This window comes from Cryptotermes secundus, unplaced genomic scaffold, assembly GCF_002891405.2.
Source record: "Cryptotermes secundus unplaced genomic scaffold, Csec_1.0 scaffold1826, whole genome shotgun sequence".
In the NCBI taxonomy this organism is placed as follows: Eukaryota; Metazoa; Arthropoda; class Insecta; order Blattodea; family Kalotermitidae; genus Cryptotermes; species Cryptotermes secundus.
Window position 1 is genome coordinate 383,504 of NW_019729943.1, and position 26,493 is coordinate 409,996.

Below are 26,493 nucleotides of genomic sequence, written 5' to 3' on the forward strand. Positions count from 1 at the left end.
AGAACAAAACTTTCAAACAGTAATAAATATCTAGTCATAAGGACCAGATGGGGCTCGACACCAAGACTGTATGAGTGACTGACCGTCAGTTGCAGTGTGACTTTGATTTTGGAATAACCCTGCAAATCGTAGGAGGCAATGAAGAAGGAAGTCTCGAACCTGAGACAGTAAAATACAAGTATGGTCACGAGTCCAAAGGGACTCGGACCCAAAAATGACTGCACTGGCGAGAGCAAGCAGCAATTGTAAACGACAGACCCGTCCTCTTGTCAGAGAGAGTGCTCTACATCAACAAATCCACAAATGTATGACAGTAATAAAAATCTGGTCGTGAGCCTCAGATGGATGCTTTATTCCAAGACAGACTGGCTGGCTGACCGTCGGTCATAAGATAAGACTCAGACTCTGATTCAGGAGTAGAGATGCAGAATTCGACATACTAGAGAGCAGTCCCGAAATTCCTCAGAGAGATTCGTCAGATAGACATCGTTAAGCAGAACTTCAATGAGTGAGCTGTTATAATCAACTGTAATTGTAAAGAAGTGCCAATAAACACAATCATTAAATCTAGAACCTATTAAATATTATTCGTCACGCATCCTACACGTGACAATTTCTTCAAGGAAGACTATTCCGAAGATAAGTTGATACAGGATCCTTGAAGAACTAAGGTGATCTACAAGACCTGAGGTCCCTCAGGCTGGAAGGAGGTGCACTCATATACGTGTGCACTGACCAACAGTCTGGTCAATGGCTCATTAGGGCCACTGACAATCACAGCTTAGGATCAGGGACCAGGCTGAAGGCTGCGGATGCCAGAAACCTCCCAAAGCATGTCAAGTTGGGTCTCACGACAAAGAGCAAGGTTTCTGAAATTCTGATGATCTGCTGAAATGGATTAAGCACCTCAATCTCAGGGCTTCATGCTGGGCACTGCAAGTTGCCAGATAGGCTGTCCGAGCGGAAAGGTTAGAGGCTTGTCCTTCCTATAGACCAGGATTCCTTCAAAGCCATTAAGCAAACCAGCTATGTAATTTTCACAGGACTCACTTAGAAGACCGTTAAGGTCCTAAGCGAAACTGAAGCAACGCCCAAACTTGAAGAAGAGGATGTAATGATCCCGGCAACCTAAGAATGTGTCGTCGAGGGGGGGGGACTAGGATGGTTACTCTTTCCGAACTAAGATCACTGAATGGTAGAGGGCAATAGAGAGGATGGGGGCATGCCTCCAACTGTCAAATATGATCCGGTGATCCCAAAGGCCTTCCTTCAAGTAAAGCGAAATTGTAGGCAGAAAGGGATTGGGGGGGGGACAAGGCAAATAAAACAAGAAATGCGATCAAATTAACTTGCACCACAGTAAATTAGCTACAGGCGGTTTCGTATTGGCACCTTGCTGTGAGAATGGTAGATGTAGCGCTTGTACAAAACCCTTCGTTCTATGGGCATAAATAAAGACATTTAACCAGCTCAAGGAGAGCTATTTTTTCTGTTGCACTCGATGGTAATGTAAGGAGATGTGTTTATATCACGAACCATATTAATGCCCTGCTTTCATTATTCCGGGGACATGACAGGGGTAAGGATGACTCACATACGAGTAGTGAAGTGTGAGGAACTCATCGTCATGTCATCACACTATTCATATCAATAAGACAAACCACTGCCAACTAAGGAACTGAGGGACATCACCGAATACTGCTGCAGCAAGACAAAGTAACTCTTCATTGGATTTGAAGCAAATGCACACCACACATTACATGGGAGCTCTGGACCCTTCCCAGAGTACAAAGCCTTGTGGAATATCTTGCGAATTTGAACCTGAATATTCTTAAATAGGGTAACGAGCATAACTTTATTATTCTCGGTAGGAAAGAGGTTATTTATTTGACACTAAGGACCAATAAAATAGGAAACCAAGTACTTAATTGACACATATCTGAGGAGCCGTCTTTGTCAGACCACAGAAACATATGCTTTTAAATAGGTACCATAGCTATTGTAGCTAGGGCTAGCTACCTATAAATGTGGGTAAAGGGGTCTAGCTTCAGGTATTTTTAAAGCTGAAATTAGATAAGTTGAGCGGTCTGCTTCATGCTCCAGCAGCTTTAACTCCAGGAAAATCATCTTTGTTACACACTGGATATGAGGCTTGATGGGCTTCAGTTTGGACACAGTGTAAAAAGGAAAATCTTAACTTATTCAGTGATGAGAATCCTGAGTGTTAGCCTGCAGTTTCATCACTATACTCACTTCTGACAGCCCTAATCGACACAAAGTTTTCTTGTCTTATGTTGCATTCAACATGAAGATCGTACAGTACTGAAATGAAAGCGAGATCCAACTCCATATACTGACCATCTCTTTTACTGCGATGAACTACTTTCTAGCAAGTTTATATTTCAGGACTGTACACTGAGTGATGCTAATGTCTCTCTCTCCCTGAAGATCTGTATGCCAACTACTCTGCTATTACTGATGGTATAAAATTAAAAACCATGAAGCTGGAGTTGGGGAGGCCTCCATTGACATAAAATTCATATTAAATTTTGTGAATAATGGTAGAAGAAACACACAGATAAACCTTCCTTCTTAAGGTGTTCCCAGTAGCTCAGATTACCCAGAAAATCCTTGTCTTATATGAATTCTGAGGATCATTACAATGCTAACAAGAACCCATCACTGGTCTCAGACCTAAATACAATGTATCCGAAACACACTGACACACCATACTTCTTTAAGATCCACTTCATTATTATTCTAAGGCTTATACCAAGGTTCTCTAGGGGGTCTCCTACTTTTATGTTTTCTGACTAAAATATTATGTGCATTTCTTACAACTCACTTGTGTGCTACACGTCCTGTCCATTTTATGTTCATGAGTTGATCCTCCTAATATTACACTTTCAATAATAAAGTAATAATTACAAAACTCCTCATTACACAGATATTTTCAGCCTCTTCTTACTTCCCCTGTCATTTAGGCTGGTAGACATTTACAGACGTTTCAACAGCCTCTGCTGCTTGCTGCCTGCATGTTTGCTCATTCAACTTATTCTCTACCCTGAAGATGGAGGCAGTATTAGGCTACATAGCGTCACATTTCAGAAGAAACCACTCTTCAGTCACCACCACAACAATCTCAAATTTCACAACCTCCAATAAAATGTAGTTTTAGAAAGTTGTCAGTATGCAATCCAGCTCCCAAGTTGGAAATCTAATTGCTACTTACCCCAGCCAAGTACCACATAGAGAGTAATGGAGCTGGTATCAGAGAAGAGTGCCAGGAAGATGAGGTTGTGGAGGTAGAGACCCTCCATCAGGATCCACGAGTAGTTGGCCATGATGCAATATTGCCAGATACTGGTCACACTCTTGCACACCCAGTTGTTCTGCAACATGTCACAACATTCCACTTCCAAAATATCATCTCTTTTAGGAAATGAACTCTGAAACATGACTGCATTTATAAAAAGTGGGTGTTTAAGATTCTGTTTTGTCATGCTTTATATACTGAAACAAAATTTGCTAACTTAACAAGTTTTCTTCTGAAAATGAAATGCGGTTTGAACCAGTTGGTACAAGCTAAATAATTTTGGCATTTTCCATGCTTTATGATTCTCAAAAGCAAAGAGGACAGCAAACTGGTGAACTACAGACATGCGTGCTTTCAAGAAATCGTCTGTCATCTGTCACCAGGTGTTCAAAATATGTATAAACAGATTCTAAGCTCATTATCCATAAAACATACACAATTCTGTGTTTACTATTAGCTGTATGGTGTTGAAAGTATGTGCAATGGAAACACATGTTTGGTGGGAAAGTCAGAAGTAAAGACAATGCTAGAGAATCCTTGATGCAAGTGAGGGGATAACATAAAAATAGATCTTAGAGAAATGTGACGGGGTCAAATGGACTGAATTAGTCTGACTCTAGTGAACACAGTAATGAACCTTCAGGTACCATAAAATATTGAGAAATCCTTGAGTAGCTGGGTGAGTAGGACTTGATTCCATGGATTTAGTTGTAAGTGTAATATTAGCCACAGGGTGCTTAAAAATGAAAGCAAGTGAATATTATATTTTGTTAACTGTTCATCAAAGGGAAACATGGACAAAGTCTGGAATGTCTATTGTTATACAACCTGCGAGGACGCAAGCCTGGGAGCAGGGGTGTGTCCACAAGTGAAGATATAGCAGACTGAGAAGAACTAGTACATGCTGTAGTTAACTGCAGAGTGTGTGAATTAGTGAGGGCGCAACAGTTATTTGCAGTTACGATCTGAAAGTGTTCAATAAATCCAATTACCAATCCAAACCCCTTCTATAGTCACTCATACACGTGATAATATTATATAAAATTTTATACATAGGATGGTTATAAACCTGTTCATAACACACTTCTAGCGTGTGTCAGAGTGTGCCACATGTGCCTGAGAACAGAAGGCATGAAAACTGACCTCAAGTGTGCATCTTGTTAACTGTGTGCCTGGAAAACCACTGCACAAAGGGTTTGTTGTTCTGTATTGCCAGTGTGATGAGATTAATTCTGTAACGTCCTTTCAATGTTTTTATAAAAGTTGTATATTGCAAATTCTGATTAATCTTATGATCAGGAAGCTTTAGAACCAATCATGAAATATAATGATAATGGTCACCATATTTTATGTTTATAAGCTAAATAAATGAGAGGTCATATAAGTCACATTCAGCAAAAATGTTACTATTTTCTTATTGTAATTGAAGAGATAAAATATGCCTAATGTAGATCTGACACATTTTATATTAAATATCAACAAATACTTCAAAGATTGTATCTGACCTGGGAGATCTGCTTAAGCTCATGGGTTACCCACTCACCTGGTCATAGAAGTAGGATGAGCCATTTTTTTCTATGACGTCCATACGCAAACCAACACCGCCAACGAATAGGATGTCCTTGAGGAGCGCCATGAAGGCTCGCATTATAAAGGAGACAAACAGATGGAGGTGCAGCATGTTGCGGGGACATTGCAGCTTCCTGAAGAAGAGATCTTGTGCTATAGCATAGCGTTATGGTTTGCTATGACATTAATTTGTGTTACTACAATCTAGCAACAGCATCATTAGCTAGCACTGTGTCATGTACTGCTGACTTTTATTTGCCACCAGAAACTGGCGAAAATGTCATCACTTAGAACAGCTGATGTTCTGCCGTGATTTCTGTTTATGTTCACAAATTTGTGGATATTCGCCAAGTATTCAATTGCAAAACACACCATCTTGTGAACTTTCAACTCCTTGTCTTAGACACTGCAAAGTTGACAGTTTTACAAACTGTGCTGTGACTGCCTTGAATTGTATGGAATCAATCAGTCAGTATGTAACTGAATAACATAACTGAATTTCAAGAGAGGTCTCACACATTTCATTCTGTTCTACTTTATTCACATTTCATTCTGTTCTACTTTATTCACCAGTTCATCAGAACAGGCTTACAGGACTCCAGACTAAAATTGAAAACTGAAGTTCTACCTCGTTTTCTGTACATGTTTCCATCTGTAGTAGGGCAATCAAATTAAGGAGGTTCACTATTCAGATATGCTGCACTTAAGTAGGAGATGAGGCATGAGCACAAAACTTCAGTTAAGACAACGTGAAGGTAGAGACCTGTATTCATTCATTCATCAGTAATCTGTCAGATGACAGGTCCACAGCCTCTTCCAAAACAGTTTCTCCACTTAATGCGATCTTCTGTTTTTGGAAAGAGACTATCCAGGAATAGTGATAATGTGGTAGTTTTTCCATTTGCTTTCCACATCAGAGAAAATAAAAGAAAAAAAAAATGGATTTTAAATAAGGTGTGATGGTGTGGACACGGTAGAACGTGAACAGGTCCTGGTTCATTGTGGTCTCTTGGGAGTAGGTTAAGGAGATCCTGGGGCCTGTGAAAAGTGAAGAAGCTATTAACAAGCTGAAGGAGTAGGCCTGTACTTTCTTAAGAAGTTCCCTGTTCCATGGAATTAATTACAAGGGTTGGATAAAAAGTAGTGGCAACACTGCTGGGACATGAAAGATGTGCGTCAGGTGGCACTAGCGCCATCTGTAGCTGATAGCAAAAGTTCAGTTGAAGTAGTGCAGTGAGTGGCTCTGGTTGTGTTTCATTGAGTTGCACTGTGCATCGTCTTGAAGTGCAGGAGCCCAGTTCAAGCGCCCAAAGAACATGTTTACAAAATAAGAACAACGCTCCTGAATAAAAATTGAAGTTGCACGAGGTCGTAGTACACAAAACTGTTATCAGGGATTGTGAAAAGCATGTGGTGATGCTGCTTTGCCATATCACACAGTGGCACGATAGGTGAAATTGTTCCGTGAAGGGAGGGATGCCATTCAGGATGACCCCATGTTGACAACCACACAATTCAGCTTCTTGCTTCTTTGCTGGATGTTGATTGTCGATGGGCTGCGTGGGAGTTAGTTGCTGAGGTAGGCGTATGTCACAAAACCGTGCTACACATTCTGCGCAATATTCTTGGATACCGCAAAATTGCAGCACGTTGGGTACCCCATACAATGTCCGAGGTGCAACAATGGCAATGTTATGCAATTGCACAGGGCTTGTTGGACCAGTACCAGAAGGAAGGGTCGTCACTCTGGACGAAACTTAGGCTTGCTCATAAGAACCACACTTGAAGCAACAATCAAATGAATGGAAGCATCCTGGCTCTCCTCGTCCAAAGAAAGTGCGCCCTACACAGAGTAATGTGAAGGCAATATTCATTGTGGCATATGACATTGATAGAGTGATACTGCACCACACTGTACCTCAGTGACAGATAATAAACGCCACCTACTACTGCAATTTCCTGTGTAATCATCTTTGTCCAGCACTCGGGAGAAAGCGACGACACTTGTTGGCAACGAACCCAATCATCCTTCATGACAATGCAAGGGCTCATACTGCTGATGCTGTCAAGGATCTCCTTCACCGCTGGCGATGGGAGATACTGCAACATCCTCCATACTCACCCAATATGAGTCCGTGTGATTATGATCTCTTTGCCAAAATGAAAGAACCACTGCGAGGGTTACGTTACAACAAAATATAGGAGATTATTCATGCTGTAGGGCAGTCACTGCTGGACATCAACAGAAGTGGACGCACTGATGGTGTACAACGCCTTCCACAAATTTGGCAGAAGGTGGTACATATGGGGGCGATTACATTGAAGGAATGTAAGTGTGTTTACCTCAGGTAATAAAGTAATTTCAGAACTATAGAGGCGTTGCCACTGCTTTTTATCCAACCTATGTATAATAAAACCAAAGGGTTCAATGGATAAACATACAAATCAGTGATAAATTTCTCTGCTTAATATCAATGTGGCATCTGCTGTATGTAAAGTTACTAGACACAATCTCCGAACTTATTCAGTGACCACGTTTGTAGGAACGTGCAGCCTTGTAGGTACCTTTATGATCTCCACACCACACTGCAAGCTACTAGCTAATAAGGGCACTTAAAAAGTCATTGTCATCATATGTAAAACAAAACATACTGTCACGTATTTACTCAAAGCAAGAACTGTGCACGCAGAGAAACAGCTATTGCTATGTAATGCCCGCACGCAACAATTTAGAGGAGGTGTCACAATAACCCCCCCGTTGGTGTATCCACCTTATCCTGGTGAGGGGGTTTGAGTATGCCAAGGACCCTGAGAGCTATACCAGCGGTAGCATAGCTACTGGCAGGGCCTCCCTTGCTGGACAGGTCAAAGGGTAGGCATCAGATGAAGAGACACACCAAAAACCAATAACTGTTGCCGGAAGCAGCGTCATCAGCAGCAACTTGAAACACAGAGAAAATGATGCTCAACATGGTTCAAGTTTGTATAGCAACAGGCGTGACCAGAGTGGTTTGAACGGCTGTTGTACTGCCATGTGGAAAGCAAATGGAAAAACTACCACATTATCACTTTTCCTGGATAGTCTCTTTCCAAAAGCAGAAGATCGCATTAAGTGGAGGAACTGTTTTGAAAGAGAATGTGGACCTGTCGTCTGACAGATTACTGATGAATGAATGAATGAATGTCACAATAAGTGTCGCGTGCAGTCGTTGCTATGGAACGATTGGGTAAGCACGTGAGCGGTGACGTCACGTAACAATAGAAGAGGTGTTGCAAGCGGTGTATTCTGTGGGTTCGCTCCGAGGCCATATTACTCGACAGACCCAGTTCAGTTCAGCGAGTGAGTGCAGTGCAATGAGGCCGTTCAGTTGAGGAGTTGAGAGTGTTAACCAGCAGGCAACGGAAGCTGAAGATTTGTTACCAGGAAACGTCTAGTGAAGGCATTGCAGAAGAACGTCATTGTGAAGAGCTGTTACCAAGTAGAGACTAGTAAATATAGACAAGAAGACCTAGTGTGGAGCGATTTGTAGTGTGGAAATCCGCAATAGTGTCATAGTTATTTGTAGTTACGACCTGTAAGTGATCAACAAATCTATTCACAAATCCAAACCCCGTCTACAGTCACTGCACGTGAAAATACATTCATCGAGGTGGACATACGCTCCAGGTATCCTCATTCCCAGCCACCTTACATTCCATCGAGCGCATGGGAACCCAGGGTTTAGTCTCGAGTTCATGATGACGAAGAAGGAGCACCGAGAACTGAGCATTTCGTCGCCTTTTAATGATTTAATGAGGGGAAAACGAAGCCTGTTTTTAATTATACCGGATATCATACCGCAAGTTCTTGATACTTCCGGTTTTGTCTACTAATCCTACAAGAACGAGAGTGTGGTGCTCCAGATACAGTTTCTGCAGCGAACGAATTAGCAGTGATTTTAGAGCAATTAAATTTCCTTATAATGTCATATTTAGTTGGTCACTGGCCTCCATCCAATGCCGAGGTTGAGTGTTGTAATGATCAGTGAATTCCATTCTGTCATTCATGCAACTTCAATGACACAATATTCACCTCACCTGTGCAATGCTAAACAAATCCTGCTTGTGACTGGCAGATACTGATGTCGTTCGAAGCTGACATTACTGGCTGGATGTCGATAACGTCATGACTGTTTGTACAAAATTACAAATATAAAACTTTGGGTCTGGATGGAACAATATAGGCACAATTTGGTATAACGACAGTCAACTTTGATAAGAGCAGAGCTGCAAAATGGCCAAACATGGTAACAATATTCATCCTCATCCGTAAGAATTGTAACTCCACAGATTAAATGTTCTCCAAGTTTCAGTTCAGGTTCTTTAGTCTGTGAGATCAAATTCAGAACTTAAAAATGTCTGAGAAGCAGAGTGTTTCTCGCTTAGCTGTATCGGCCAGTAACAATGAAAAGAGAGCTCAAGATTATATCATGTGCCGCTCTAATCAAAATAGTGCACAGTACAAGTAAATGTGGATTAGGATAAGTTCTGCGCCACTTTAATCAATTATCTGTGCATTTTTTGATGAGTTTCCCCACACTTTCACTTCACCTTATTTATCACTTTCCTAACCCATTTCATAAATTTACTTGGTTTGAGGGGCTATGCTACAAGCCGGAAGGTCGCGGGTTCAAGTCCCGGTGAGGTCACTGGATTTTTTTTCAATTGACCTAATCCTTCCAGCCGCACTATGGCCCTGGGGTTGACTCAGCCTCTAACAGAAATGAGTACCAGGAATTAATTAAATAATTTTCCTGGGGAGTAAAGCGGGGCCGGCCCGTAAGGCTGACAATCTTACCGCCATCTGTGAGCCGATTGTCTAGATAACGTGGGACCCTCAACGTCTCACAACCCTATGGGCCTTCACGGCCTGTTACAGGGATAGCTTTACTTTTACTTACTTACAGGACAGAGTCCCTAAAGCATCTACAAGAAGTTGGTTCCACAGCTGGATGGTCCTGCTTACAAAGGAATATTTTACGATATGTCTTTTGGTTTCTGCTCCTAATTTTCCTATCATGATCAACCCTGCTCAGACAGCATGGTCTTTGTGTAATTAATTTCAAGCCCGTTCCCACATGTGCACTTTGAAGGGAGCACATATGCGAGCTAGCGTTCTGCTCTGTGTCAAGGTTTTCCAGTTAGAATAATTTCTATGATGTGCAAATTTAGCCGCTATGTTTTGCACCCGGTCTAGCGCATGTACGCGTATCTGTACCCTTCCTGTAGTAGGCTAAACTTTTAGTATTACTAGTTCCCCTTTTAAGAATACGCATTGTAAAATGAAGTTTTTTTCCAGGATTTTTTTTTCCACCTTGTAATTAACTAGATCAGCCCAAATTAAATCGCCACGTCAATTTATTTCAAAGTATTTCAAACTACCCGCTTCCGTTACCCGTAACGAATAATTTAGTGGTTCCATCACTCAGGCTCTCGTGAAACAAACGGCCTTGCTTTTCTTCTTCTTCTTCTTCTTCTTCTTCTTCTTCTTCTTCTCCTATGACGAAACAGCCCGATGTCGGGCCTTGGCCTCCCTTATCAAGCCCCTCCATTCCTCTGTATCCTGCGCTGCTCTCCTCCAGTTCCTTACGCCCGTTAACTTCTTTGCATCTTCTTCCACCGCATCAATCCATCTAGTTCTTGGTTTCCCAGCACGTCTCGTACCACCTGTTGCACTATATAATATTTTCTTTGGGATACGCTCCTTATCCATTCTCTGTACATGCCCAGCCTTGCTTTTAGCTGGCTTAATTATCATCGCATTTTTAACCCGCACTACCCCAGCCTGTTCAGATCCACCTGAAACGTTTCCATAGTTTTATTACTTACAATTTTCCTATATATTATACAGTCATCTGCGAAAAGTCTAATAGTTGGCTCAGTATTTCTCAAAATATCATTTACGTATGCGAGGTAAAGTAGTGGGCCAGTACACTTCCTTCCGGTACTCCTGACGGTACTCTGACTTGCCCTCCTACTCTAACTCTCTGAGTACGGCCCTTTCCATGCAACTACCCTCGAGTCCAGTCCTGGGGCCACAATTTTCGTAAGCAGGCGATGATCACGTGGAACTAAATCGAAAACTTTCGAAAAATCTTTTATAATAGCGTCTATCTTACATCCGTTATCCAGTGAGTTTGCAATGTCCTGGCAAACCGTGATTACTTGAGTTTCACATGAATATCCCGGCCTGAATCCACATTGACCCTCGATTAACCATTCCTTTTTATCCCAGATTTTCCTCAGGTACGATGCAATATCGTGTTCCATTTGCTTGCGCAACTGAATAAGACATGCGTAAAAATGACCATATACATCATATGATGTTTCTTATTTACAACTGTCTTTCAATATTTTTACGACCTCCCTCATCGACGCAATTGTAACTAAAGTTCCAGCGACCTTCACAACCACAGTTGCACAGCCGTCTCTTGCCGACTTCAGTTGTAGGAACATGAACAGAGTTAAGCGACGTGGTTTCCTTTTATTACAAGTTTGTTGCCGATTTCTCCGTCTGTCACTGCAATGTGCAAGAGTCAAGTGCGACTTGTTTCACACGACTGGCTTATGAGATAGGTTTCATGTCATGTTGCACCAGTGGGAGGGCATTACAGTAGATTCGGTGGGATATGAGCTATGGTCTTGAAATGCGAAGCAGCTCTGTAGCCAGAACAGAGGCTGGGTGTAAGCAGAGCTCAGTCTTGAGAGCCGTGAAGAGTTCCATTTCAATATTAATGGCCAGTTTATAATTAGGCCTGCCGTTTTCACTGTTTTCTTCTACTCAACGTAAACAAGATGCAAGGCGAATGCAGAGGTGTAAAGAGGAGGACGTAAATTAATACTCGTACAGAGCCAAAGTTGAGAAATGACGGTAAGTGTTTCGGTTTTATGAAGGAAGTAGGCGACAGCGACAAGGTGATTGGCATTAAACAGATAAAAACGTGTTTATGAAACTAATGGCGTGTTCTTAAGTACACTGAAACTCACTTTAAAAGCGTGTAAGTACAATAACGAGTGGGGAAAGTTTTCAGCACACCTCACAAAAGACGGCCAAGAAGGGAAATTAAAAATGATGTAGATGATTTTGACAAATGTGTAATTCGAGGAACAATTAACAGATTTCACACTACAAAGTTGAGCGTCCTACTTTAAACAACGTTGTCGGCAGTACTCAAGGAATCTGCCAAATGCGGTGGTGGGAAATGGGCTCTTTGGAAAATAGTTAGAAATTTAGGCTTGGGTGGAGAGACCGGAGGTTAGAAGAAAAGTTCTCATTAAGCAAGATGGCGTTCTTGCAGCAAGACTAGCATTTTTGAGAATTGTAAGTCATTACAGAATCTACACGGATGGAACGTACATTCACTCTTCACACAGAAGAGAACTCACCCAGGTGATGGTACAAATGCAGGTCTACTCACACCCGCCTCTGAAAGACATGGGAGCGTGAAAATGGCTTCATTTCGGATGCTTTTTTTTTTCTTTCTTCTTGGCTCTACAGCCCCAGTGGGCCTAGGCCTACCTCCATGAACTTCTCCGTTCACTTCGGTTTTATTAGATCTTACACATTCGGTAGGACTCCTTGGGCGGGTGATCAACACGTCACAAAACACAGAAAAACGCGCACATACAAACTAAACATCCATGCCCTGAGTGGGATTCGAACCCACGATCCCGGTTTCGAAGCGAGCGAAGATAGTACATGCCTTAGACCGCTCGGCTACCGTGACCGGCATTTCGAATGCTTTAGTAGTATTCAAATCAGGGATAAAATCTGAGATTATCACCACGGAACTATGAAACATGGTTCAAAACGAAGTTAATTTCAAGCCTTGGGCAATATTCGGTGTTAGTAGTGGGCAACAGCTCACTCTAATGTAGAACTCAATCCGCCTCTAGCTTCTTGACCTCCAGAAGCGCTCTGATCGACTGGCTTCCAGATCGTGGCATTCCTTTCACTGTCCGACTGTGTAGGTCCGAATTGTATTCTCTAATTAAGATGCGTAAGCCACGATTCGCCGGTCACGGTAGCCGAGCGGTCTAAGACATGCACTGTCTTCGCTCGCTCGGAAACCGAGATCGTGGGTTCGAATCCCACTCAGGGCGTGGATGTTTAGTTTGTATGTGCGCGTTTTTCTGTGTTTTGTGACGTGTTGATCACCCGCCCAAGGAGTCCTACCGAATGTGTAAGATCTAGAAAAACCGAAGTGAACGGAGAAGTTCATGGAGGTAGGCCTAGGCCCACTGGGGCTGTAGTGCCAANCAGAGGGGGGGGGAAAAAAAGCCACGATTCAGAACATTCAAAATGTATGCTCTAATGGCCGAACATGACCACTCTGTACTTTGTTTGCCGGTATATCACTCACGTCTTAATCCGATTTAGCTGAAATGGGGATCGGTTAAAACATATATGGCCGTGTAGATGATGCCATGAGACTGACTAAGGAAAAGTTCCGTATCATCACAAAGGAGGAACTGAGCTATTGTCCTTCATTGTGAACATAATTACTTGGGTTCGAACCTATTATTAAACACATTTCGGAACAAGTTTTAGTGATACCAGCAGTAGCAGTAGTGAGCAAAAGGAGGGAGAGGAAGAACTTTCAGAGGAAGATGGCGAGGGATTCAGTGGGAAGGAAGCTTTGCAAAATGTTCACCAGCCACTGGATTTAGTTTAATCTGTACTTAAGTTTTTGCGTTCAGTAATACAGAGAAAGCTGCGATACGTGCGCCACAACCACAAACAGACAGCGCCGTCCCCCCCCCCCCCTTTCCACCACAGAACTCATGTCTTACAGAAAAACTTAACAAGAACGCATGTTTCCGGACGTTTTGGGTTAGTGGTAATACTCTAGGTCGAGATTCGAGAAGTCCTCAGTTCGAATCTCAGCCGCGAAGTCGGCTGTCTATATTGATGTACACGTTTTCCTCAGTCCTTTGAGGCAAATGCCTAAATAATACCCCTCTTAAGCTACCCAAGTGGGCAGAATAAAATATTTAGTAACTGAGTTACCAAATCCAAATAATCTCATAATTAAAAGAAATACCAGAGGTAACTTTCCCGCCCAGTAACGCACTGCCAACCCAATTCAACGGTCGGGTAAGTCACGTAGGTTAGTAAATCCGTTCCAACTCATCACTGACCATTAATAATATAGTCTGAAAAACTGACAACTTCGTAAAACAAATCATTACTTAAGTATGACAATAATACAAAATTTGTAGGGCTGGAAGTTTGTGCAGCAGGAAGGCTGGTTTCGTGAGTTCTGCCTGGAACTCCTCTTCCCATTATAGAACACACCAATCTTCCAGTCCACTAAATATCATGTCACATTTCCCACAGATAAGGGCGATTGGACCATGAAGCCGAATTTCAGAATTTGTTAAAGTTCGCCTGCTTTCTTGATCATGTCATTATGCTCTACAAGTTAAAGCTACTATTTAGAGTAAGCTATTGCTGTACTGACGTAAGTTAATCAGTAAATGTTAGCGAGGAAACTTCGTAGGCTACTTTGACTTTCAGATATGTGGTCTGAAGGGACGGAGATATGTTATAAATTTCGTAATCAGGCTACGTGACAACGGAACCGCTTCGAACTAGAGACCTCTCTAATGAGAATGAGGTGTGCTATAGCTCGGTTGTATTGCTGGGTAAATGCGTAGCTATACCCCCACACTACCCATACAACTTCAAGCCATCGTCTAATTGCAGACTTCGCATTGCCCAACGAAAGTCCGGCTTCACGTCAGATGTAAACAGAACAGATTGCAGAATCATCCTGATTACAGCAAATTGTGACGACGGGAAAGGACCAAAATAACAAGTCTTAAAACAATGCGTTTCTGGCAAAAGGCATTAAAATTGAAAGTGTTATTACCTCACGACGGAGAGTCCACCATTTCGAAAAGGAATGGTCAGAGGACAGCTTTGTGGCTTAAATTTGTTAAAATGGCTCATGCTCCATATATCGGGTACGACATGCTCGTCGTCCGTTCCGTATGGCCGCGCTGAGAGGAAAACTTATACGTTAAAACTCGGCACATCCCCGCAAGAGGACTTTCCTGGTCGCATATAGATGGTGCTTAATGCGGGGCTGTCACGTATAGCCTGTATGTAACTGGCGGTATCGGGAACACAACGTTTTGAACTGGAAGGACATACTAAACCTCTGCCTTAAAATGTTAATCCTTGGAAATGATAGCAAAGGGAAGAGGCTAGTAGCATATAAATGGGGAATAACGTCTGGCCATCATGTGTAAATACTGAAGTGCTAGGCATATACATTTTGAACAAAGAGGACCATAAACAACATCTTAAAGAGGCCAAACCGAGGCACTGTTAACGATATTGCATTTTCCCACCGGGCAGACTGGCCCAAATTGCACCAATCCTGATTATTTTAGGGAGGCGACTGGTTCGAACCTTGGCCAGGACATCAATTATCCTGACTGAGGTTTCTCGTGAGCTTCTTTATTCCCTCTAACAAACGCAGAAATAATTCATTAGAACAGGCCACGAGCGCTTCCTTTTCCATATACTTTCTAGTTCATAATTCAGTATTCATCCTACTTTTCGATAGACCGTTGTTGACCACTGATTATACAAGCTAGAGCCTGTGAACTTACTCATTGAATTAACAATTGGGTCCTTAGGACGCTTATCGTTGTTTTTCTGAAAATGTCACCAATACAGTTTTATTTTGGGAGTTGACCTCCATAAATTACAGCAATTTAATCAAGATCATTGTAGTTGTTTTCGAAAAATTCGTCGTTATGTTTCTTGGCCACTATTTTTGCAGGTGATGAGCCGTTCCTATCGATAATACTCCGTCCTGTTTGGCTCAGCCAGCCTGCTTCCTTCCTGCTCATGAGTCTATCGCCCTTCTAATATTTACTTATCGCCTTTATGTTGACGTGACCTCAAGTGTCACGTGTCGACCAAACCTCATGTTCTCCCCTACACCTGAGAGCCCAAAATGCTTCCGAGGTAGGAGTGCTTGGCTACCACCTAGGTCTCTTGCTCTTTTGACGACGTGGAGTATAGATTGAAATTCAGTCCTGAACCTTTTCACATGCGTTGTTCCAATACTTTTTTTCTAAAGTCTGTTCCCACCTTTCGTGTTCCGCCCAAGTCAAGAGAGAAAGGGCTCTTGTCATGCTGCTGTCAAGTACATGTAAGTATATATGATGTGCGCTAGTTTGGTTTACTGCACGGAGAGGAAAAAGGATCTTTGTTTTCGATCTTCTCTGGATATAAGGTGAGCGCGATCTTATTCGACTTGACTGGGGCAACTCGAACTGGGTTGTACTAGGACGATTCTGTTATTTTAACTCAAGTTTATTTCGTGTAAGCGAATGTTCCTTGTGACTTACTCTTCTTCATCTGTTTCTTCTTCATCTGTTACGCAATTTCACTATGTTGTGGGCAGGGCAGCGTAAATAGGAAGTAGACTACCCATACCTTATATTATTTAGAGTAGTTAATAACGTTAGTGTACGTTATTTTTCATTCCCCACAATTCCATATCAGCACCAAATTTATTTAATAACAGTTTGCCATCTTGAGAGTGCTGTTATGTGCCTATTGTTAACTGCTTTTATGCTCCATTTGTCGATTTACATTACCTTTGTTAACTAAAGCACTTTTCATATTGTTACTTTGTAACTGTCCAGTTTATGGGAAGGTCAATTGATGTTTGTGTATGGTTAGGGTTTTGTGAAATTCCTCACTTTCGCCTCACAATTTGAAATTTTCCCCTTGAGACAAGCAGCAAGTGGCTTGGGTCAAGCTTGAAGCCAGCTGCCCATTCGTAAACCAGTCAATTTAATGCGTAAAACAAGGCCGAGTTCTTTAGAAATTCTAAACTTGACAGGGGAAGTCATAAATTTAGCAGCGTCGTTTCCTGCTACCCCAAAATCTCAGTCTGACAGCCCCGCAGCAGGTGGCAAAGTTCACCCCTAAACTGTACACTAGTGGATATTCGCTTTCCTAATTGGAGGGGAATGATAAGCAACCTCCCAGTCTGCCCGGTCCAGCCAATCATTTTCTGAAGTGGGAGGTCCTTTGCCCGAATTTTGGGTAACCAGGGCAAATATTACCAATCAGAGGGTGCTTGGCAAGGAGGACGCTGAAAGTTACATTCACCGGGGGTACACGTGTTCGGATCCCCGTAAACACGCCCTGTCGTGACTATTAAGTGTGCGTCCCCAGAACAGTAAGTAAGCCTACATTCGCGAATCTGTGAAGTGTACCACTACGGGGCTGTTTCTATTTAATTAGTGCAAATTGTATAAAGACTCCATACAGTTAATTGGTGATTTCCCTACGCCTAAAGTCCCACTAATCACCCAAGTCGTGGCCAGTCAACACGCCCTGAGAGGAGTCGAATTGCTCTACCGGAGCTAGCAGAACCGAAGAAAAACGGTTACACTACAATGACGTACTAAATAGAGGGGAGATCGGGAATAGTTGTTAAATTCAAATTAAAGTCCAACCGCCAGTAGCAGCGGCTGCGTCAGCTACCAGACGGAAGCCATCCTGTCGCTCTGCAGTTGGTCGTTCTGTGTGGACAGAAGGAAACGGCTTTTCTTTGTCTTCGAGTAATTTTTCTTTTCCTTTGTCCTTATTTTATAACAGGGACATAATTTTCTTTTTTCCGAACGGGTTTCGTGGCATCTGAAAACTGAAATTCGAGTATTTTACTGCACTATTTTCAACTATGTATAAGATGGCCTTTTTCTTGTAACTCTTATGAAACCAAACCGTATAACGAGAAGTAAGTTTGGCTGCACAGTCTCCCTGGGCCTTGGCCTCTGATTTTCAGCTTCATGACCATTAACAGATGGTATGACTCCTTGGACAAGTGGTCAGCTCGTCGCTAGGCCTCTACCTGAACACAGGATAACACAAACACAGAATAAACGCATACACGCGCCAAACATCCGTGCCTTGTGTGGGATTCGAACCCACGATCTCGGCTTCCGAGCGAGCGAAGATAGTACATGCCTTAGACCGCTCGGCTACCGTGACCGGCATATATATACATACACACACACACACACATAGGGTCATTACAAAAATCACTTTTTCGTATTCCGGGGAATTTAAATTTGCAGATCCGTCAGGACTATGAGATCGATTTGTTTTTTTACTATCACAACACTCTCTTCTGCATTAGGTCTCTGTTACGTGTACGAGAAAGTAACAATAATATAAGCTTTCCACCTCGAAAAGTGTTTCATCCCTTGAAAACCTAAAAATTAGAAGCGTGGAAATATTGCTTTTGGTGTTTCGTCATGTACTCCGACAGGAGTTCTCCGAACTTTCGGAAGACCGTATTGTCTCCATGTTCAGCACTTGAAAGTAAACCATGCAAGAGCCAGCAAGAAGCACGCAGCAAGACGGCATCAAGTCCCAGAGAAAAATATGCATTATTTATAAAATCACTGCCTTGGGAACCTCAAATCTAACATCAATATTTAGTTTCAGAACATTTCATTAGTTGCTATTTGAATTATTAGAACCTCCCCCCCCCTAAACGAAAGGGCAATTCAGCATTCGATTCTGCTGCGAAAAAAATGAGGACGTCTTCTTTAAACGGAAGCGTCTCTTCTTCTGTGTATGTTACGTAATTTCCTAGGCATCCATTTCACCCTCTCTCAGAAGCGTTGCTAACAATTCCCTTCCAGCCTTTAGTGTCCATTAACTGGTTTCTTTTCAAACCACTTAAAGTAAAAAGTAAAGCTATCCCTGTACCAGGCCGTAAAGGCCCATAGGGTTGTGAGACGTTGAGGGTCCCAAATTATCTAGACAATCGGCTCACAGATGGCGGTAAGGTTGTCAGCCTTACGCGCCCCGGCCGCTCTTTACTTCCCAGGAAAATTATTTAATGAATTCCTGGCACTAACTTCTGTTAGAGGCTGAGTGAACCCCAGGGCCATAGTAAGACTGGAAGGATTATGTCAATTGAAAATATTCAATGACCTCATCGGGACTTGAACCCGCGACCTTCCGGCTTGTAGCATAGCTCCTCAACCAACTACGCTACCGCGTGCCTCCCTTTTCAAATCACTTGCTGAGAAAAACATTTTATGACTACTGGAAGAAAGCAGCTCGGTGGCAATGGCTGTACTGCAAGGGCACTGCAGGTATCTGGGAGACATCTACAGCCCCCAACTGTTCTATAGTTTGGGAAAAGTGCACAGGGCGTCCAGCGATTGAGATTAGCTCTTTCTAAAGGGCCCAAAAGAGTAGGTTTCTCTACCCTTACCTGAAGACGGAAACAGATCCAGTAATGCTTAATGTTATAAATCCTCGTCAGAACCCTTTGGAATCTTCATGAAATTTGACTTTCCTGGACCTTCAGGAAGTCGAAGCTGACACTAATTTTTTTTAAGTTAATTGTGACGATACTGTGCTAGCAGCGCCACTGCCAGCGACATTTCGGGTCCGGAGAGAACGAAACGGTTATCAGAAACACGCTTGTGAAGGTCTCTGACGAACAGGAGTATCTGATCGCCGTCTGCAGCAGGAGAGGTTCTGTGTCGGGGCCCATGTGTCGCATGTACATTATAGAGGTAATTTAATTTATGTAATTTTTAATTGTATATTTCGTTGTTGTACGTAATTTTCTATTTTGGAGTTTGCAATGCTTATTATGGTACTTAGCCTTGTTAACAAGTGGCCCGAATGACTTTAAAACTTCGACGCCATATTATGAGTAAATTTAGCGCTGCCAACCGAAAGAAGTTCATTAATAAAAACAGAGCCCAAAGTAACTTTAGAAGAACTTTCGACATTTATTTTGAAAAACACAACAAAGGCATAACCTCTACGAGCAGGATTTTTTCCCTATCCCTGCAACAGGCAGTGGAGGCCCATAGGGTTGTGGGAGGTCGAGGATCCCAAATTGTCTAGACAATCGGCTCGCAGATGGCGGGAAGTTTTTCAACCTTACCCGCCGGTAGCCTTTCCCCCCCCCCCCAAGGATGATTCCTGGTATTCATTTTTGTTAAAGGATAAATCGACCCCAGGACCATAGTGCGGCTGGAAGGATCAGGTCAATTGAAAAAAATCCTAACCTGTTGGACTTGAGTTTGGGGGCGAATTCTAAGTTTAGGAGATGGATTCTACTTGTACAAATAAGTTTCCACACTTAGCAGGGCCAAATTCCCGAATAACATGGCGGTAACTTCCCTGAAGTTGCTTCCGGCGCCCACTAAGCATCTTAATTTGCGTCCAGTTTTCTTTCCGGATGATCCTGAATTCGAGGAGTGCCACTGCTGGACTGCGAGGTGAATGTACACGTTGTTAGCTTGTAGTCGTGACGGAAATCACAGCATAACTTTCGTTAAAGTAGCAAATTGTGAAACATCAGTGAATAGTAAGGAAGATCACTTGCCACAACATCAGAAGACCTGAGTCAGTACAGGGGGAAGGAACACCCAGAACTGATCTTCTGACGCGGGGAATGACTAACACTTCCCAGCACTTAACCATTTGCCTTCAATTGGACCAACCCACACGACCCATATCATTAATACCATAATATTCGACTTCAGAAGAAAAGCCCCGCAGAACCAATACTCCATAAATACGGTTTATAAATTATTACACGAAATTTATATTCAGCCCCAGACGAGCTTTNTTTTTTTTTCATTGGCGCTACAGCCCTCAATTGGGCCTAGGCCTACCTCCATGAAACTCTCCGTTTCACTTCGGTTTTCTAGATCTTACACATTCGGTAGGACTCCTTGGGGGAGTGATCAGCTCGTCGCAAGGCCTCTACCTGTAGACAAACACAGAAAAACGCACACAAACATCCATGCCCTGAGCGGGATTCGAACCCACGATCCCGGCTTCCGAGCGAGCGAAGACAGTGCATGCCTTACACCGCTCAGCTACCGTGACCGGCACCCAGACGACCATACAACGTACATCTCAACAAACATCTCATCAGATCACACTGTTACTTAAAGAGTTCAATTTCACTTAAACTGTGTATTCAACTCAAGTCAGTTTACTCTTATATTGTTTTATGCATATTAACAAGAGGACTACTCAGACAATAGCATATTCTATAGTCACACTTAGCTAAACATAAAAACAATTACACTCCAAACACACATCCTGATAATGTATTTGCATATAATTTTATAACCAGTGTACGAATTTAACTGTTAATCGTACTGTTTTTATTTTGGGATTATTTATACCACATACCAATAAAACTTGTGTAGTCTGCCGAACACTGGACTCACATTTCAATAAGGTAGCTAAAAGGAAAATACTGAAATTCAGTATACAAAAATCTGTAGTTCGTGTACCACATTTTAATGACCTATGAGGTCGAAACCAGCAACGGTTTTCAATAAAGCATTAGCCATCACTGGAACTGCGTCAACGATTATTAAAATAAATTTAATATCTATGAATTTTGTAATTCCATTTATGTTTCTAAGAACATTCCGCCTCATCCCTAATCAGATACGCGTCATCCCAAACATTGCAAACCACTGAAATAATAAATGAGAAATCTTACTTTATGGCAGCCAGGATGCAACACGCAATGACCAGAGTGGACAGCGACACACCGTACCCCACCTGAGCGATGGTCTTCAGTGCGGGGAAGTACTCCTGCAACAGAACATGCTGCTTACTTGCTTGCGGTCACAATTCAAAGTACCGGAGGACGCTATAGGCTTCACAAGAACGGTTCCGCTCAATAAAGCTACTAATGTTTATGATTCAAGAACAAGTTTAGTGGATATGTAAGCAATTTTTCTTTTTCGTGTGTTCTGTAACGACTCAGTGTAGAGCCTATATAAAGTAAAGTAAAGTTATCCCTGTATCAGGCCGTGAAGACCCATAAGGTTGTGAGACTTTGAGGGTCCCACATTATCTAGAGTCTAGATAATGTGGGACCCTCAAAGATGGCGGTAAGGTTGTCAGCCTTACGCGTCGGCCGCGCTTTACTCCCCAGGAAAATTATTTAATTAATTCCTGGTACTCATTTCTGTTAGACGCTGAGTCGACCCCAGGGCCATAGTGCGGCTTGAAGGATTCGGTCAATTAAAAAAAATTCAATGACCTCGTCGGGACTTGAACCCGCAACCTTCCGGCTTGTAGCATAGTGCCTCAACCAACTACGCTACCGCGTGCCCCCGTAGAGCCTATATAGCTTCGGATAATGAGATGACTGATGAATTAGAAATAATCTGATAGGAGGCGGTCCTTGCCTAATTAAGTATCATTCCAGCAAATGCTGCCCACTGAAACTTGTCAGGGCAGGCGGTGCTCCGACTGAGATTCGAACGAAGTACTTACGCAATACAAGTCTACAGCGTTACCTCTAGACCACTCTGTTCCTTATGCAAACAAATCAATGGAGAATGACATATTCTGCGATGTGACGCCGTGCAGTCTTAGCAAGACGCAGGCAGGAAGCAGAACTTGAAGACCTTGACGTTTGCTTCTTCCTGGCTGCCTTCTTGCCTCACTCTTCGGCCTTGAAGTTGGCGGCCATACGTTCCGCTTGATCCTGGCGAACTCTCACTAGACTACACGGCGTCACATCCCAGAGTACAGCATTCTTCATAGTCACCGCTGTAAGAACTTCATATCGAAGGTTTTAAGGAAAGTTTCGAAAGCATCACATTTAAGCACTGATTAGCCGGAAAAATCCTTGGGATAAATATCTTATTATTCCTCTCCTTGCTAAGCTTAAATTCGAACCTCGGCCTCCTCTACTCGACAAGTGTATTAAATCATCCATGATACGTATGTAATGGCCGTCTTGTAGTTCGCTCAATTTCATGTCGCTTCTTACTACATGTTTCAGCAACATAGTGCCATCTTCAGGTTCGTTATTTACGCTAAGCTATTACATTGTTTGCCATCTTGTGTATTTCATAAAATGATTTAGAAAGTACATTATTCGTCAACTATAATAAAATTTGTATATACTAAAACGTGTTAAGATTTTTCATCTATATGTCTTAATTCAAACTCGCGTATAGTATGGTTCGTCCACTATGGGAGTCGTTTCTGTGTGTACTGTGTCTGCGATGTGTCCTTCCTTTTTGGCTGCGAGCGTTGTAATGACATCCACACAGTGTAACAACCCACGACCTATAATGTGGAAAGGCGGAACACAAGTGCGGACAAGTGCGATCTTGAAAACCGCAGTAACATCGAAATTGGGCCGCGCCTCAGCTCAAGTTGGCTTCCCACCGCGGCGGCCCGGGTTCGATCCCAGGTCTGGTCAAGTGGGATTTGTGGTGGACAAATTGGCGCTGGGGCAGGTTTTCTCCGAGTACTTCGGTTTCTCCTGCCAATCTTCATTCCACCAATTGCTCCACAATCACCCTCACCTATCATGTGGGGCTGGTACAATAGGCCAGAAGTGGGTGCAGTACAAGGGACTCAGTCCCACCCCACTAGCAATAAAAAAAAACATCAAAACTTCAACGAGTTTGTTTTATTTTGATAATTGGACCTGCATACATCCGTCAATCTCTCCGTTTGACCTTTACGCTTCCAGGTGGAATTCAGATTTTATTTTCAGTAAACCTATTCATGTTAAGGGCAATTAATTGATATTCAGGTAAACATGACGTCACAAGGGACGTGACACAGTTTCGAAGCCGGGGAAATATTTGTGCATTGCTCTCCGCCTCCTGTATACTGAACAGGCGGGCGTGGGAGAAAGGGACAAAGACAAAAGTGTTCTTCAGCAGACATTTCCAGACAGAGCAAATAAACTGTTCAATTTTCAATATTCGACACTGCGAATTCAACACCACGGGCCATAAAATCATATCTTCTTTTTCCTATATTGGTGAGGAACATCGAAGTGTTTACTTGTACTCGTCTGATCCACATAAATCGAAGAACGTTTGAGCTGTATAATAAGACACAGGGTTCCTGGAAATAAAGATGACATTAAATTAGCTACTAAACTGTGGGAAGCCGAAACAGAAAGTTAATGACAATTCATGATTTCAGGCTTTCACGGTAATTCGCTGTTGATACTGACCTCGCTCTCTGTATTCGGACTGAGTGGCTCTGAGTCGTGCTGACGACATTTCGCAGGTTCGCGTTAGCTCAGTCGGTATAGTGACTGGATACCGGCTAAAGAACGGAGGATTCTCAGTTCGAGTCCCGGTGGGGAAAATTTTTCTCTCCTCCTTGTCGTCCAGACCGGCTCTGGGGTCAACCCATCCTCTACAATGGGTACCGGGGGTTCTTTCGTCGGGGGTAAAGCTACTGGGGCGTGAAGCTGACCAATCATCTCCAATTAGTGACGAGGTTAAGAAAATGTGGATCTATACATCCACTCCACTCCCAATAGACCTTCATTGCGTAGTGCTTAATTAGCTAAGCACAGGGACTTTGCTTTTACCTTTACGTGTTACATCTATCTTCTGTGTCGAATTGAGCAGCACAAGTGTTCACGTTATACGGGTTTATGGTGGAACAGACCACGGAGCGAAAGATTATAGTTTGGGCTCTGACCCCGGAGGGCCTGTTGGATCACGTATCTAGAAAATTAACAGATGAATAGTAACGGGCCGATGGACAATGTCCAGACAAACAGTAACTGTATTCATGTACCATCGTCACAAATTTTTATATCTTAATAATTCTACTTGTTTAGACCCTGAAGATGGAAATAGCTTGTGCAGACTTTGCCTCTGTGTTGTGGAAGCGTGGAAACATCTGCCAAGAACTGACGGGAAAATGGTTGCAGTTACATTTCTGGAGGGAGGGAGGGTAACACTGTAACTAAGGCCCTTTTTTATCCAAGCACACATCAGAACGAATCCACTGAGAATTGTGAGGGCGGCCGTGTCTGTAAACATGCTGTAATCTCCGGAACGTCGGATATATGTCACCAGCCACAGGGTGTCTAAACCTATATCAAGAAATGTGTGACTCAAAATGCGGCGTTTTCTTTTTAATTCAAAAAATGACAAGAACAAACCTCTTGCAAACTGTGCAGAAAATGCCTCATTGTGTACATTGAGTTAATCTGATCCGTTAAACAGAATGCGTATATTTTATTTTCAATTTCAAAAAGAGTAATTTGACATTCACATTACCCACAGTTTGAGAGTGTCGGGCGAAGCTGCAGCCGAATTTCTAGACTCCATAGAACGGCCACCCAATTCCGCTACGTCGCCATGTTCAGTGCCAACTTCACGCTTTCGGACACTGACCGTACATTTGCGTGGGCCAGGACTGTCAGAAAGAGAAGAGTTCACACAGAGGGGAGTGGGGACAAAAGAAAAGAAGAGGAAAAGGAAGAGAATGATAAGGAGTAGAAGAAGGAAGAAAAAGAATGAAAAGTTGGAGGAAGAGGAGAAGGGCAGAAAAGAAAGAAGAGTCGCGAAGGAAACAGAGGAGAAATAGAAGCAAAGGAGGAGAACTAGGAATAGAAGTGACACAAAAGGAGAAATGAGAAAAGGGAAGAAGAGGAGAAGAGTGGAAGATGATAATGGTGATGATGGAGGTGAAACGGAACAATATCGCACCGAGCACCTTCGTGCAGTGGTAACTCCCCAGCTTTGCAATTGGATGATACCTAGTTCTAATTTCGGCCGGCACACCGGCTGGCCTGACTGAGATTTTTGGAATTCGAAGCGTTCGAGCCTTAGACCGCGCGGCCACCGAGATCGGTCCTTCTACCATCAGACGCTATATATTCCCGATACTGAAAACGTCGTTAAATAACTTACGAGAAAGTAAATGTATACTTTGATTTTTGCTTTTTTGGACAGCAGGCGAGGAGACAAAAATTCTGAACTGACTGATAGCAACCATTTCTCGAATTTTGTCTGCTTCAATTTCTAACACTTTCAGACGATCTGTTCGCTACCTTCTTTATATGTTCATACATCCGCAGTTCACCGAACGACACCATCAGCGTCTCAGACCATGCAGCGTGGAATGACTGGGTGATACTACCGGAGGAAGATGTCGTGACCCAGTTTGAGTACTCCCGACGTTTTTCTGGAGAAACTAAGAAAAACCATGATACATCTCATCATAGTCGGTGTCAGGGCCGATATTAGAACTGAGCACCCCATGGAAAAATTTAGAAAAGTTACCGATTTTGTCAACTTGCCTGGATTTCATGTTATGACACCCTGAATTCTAGTCACGTGCCGCCGAGGTGCACCCAGTTTTCTCCGCGCTTACTTCCATACGAACTTTGTTACAAAGGTGTAATGAAGCTTCTATATTTTCCTTAAGGTATTTATGATTTCGTCCTGTAAATTAGCATCATCACCATTAACAAGACATGTTCTGCACTAGAGAATAATGCCTTTTGGCCATACAGTCCGTTAACACTTCGGCGACAATTCCGAGAAATGTCTCCATCTTCAGATACTGAAAGTAAGCCAAGGAACGAGCAAGCAGAATGTTTGCTGCATGCGAGTTAATGGCTTCCTCCTGGTGAACTTCTCTCTGTCTACACGCCGGCACTTTCCAGGTAACAGCCGCCTCTGTGAGAGCCTCATGTCCAACAACTGACATCTGCAGATGATTTCACTTTCATTACTTGCAT

General features: G+C 42.8%; 1 protein-coding gene across 1 annotated transcript in view; it reads right to left on the minus strand.

Annotated features, from left to right (window-relative positions):
• Positions 1-26,493, minus strand: part of LOC111865909 (secretin receptor) — a gene marked incomplete at its 5' end in the record, with an annotated part of 82,122 nt that overhangs the window by 9,980 nt on the left and 45,649 nt on the right. Inside the window, 3 exons of the mRNA XM_023854349.2 lie at positions 3,233-3,392; positions 4,860-5,019; positions 21,463-21,557. Coding sequence (XP_023710117.1) covers positions 3,233-3,392; positions 4,860-5,019; positions 21,463-21,557 — 415 coding nt within the window. The remainder of the gene's footprint in view (positions 1-3,232; positions 3,393-4,859; positions 5,020-21,462; positions 21,558-26,493) is intronic.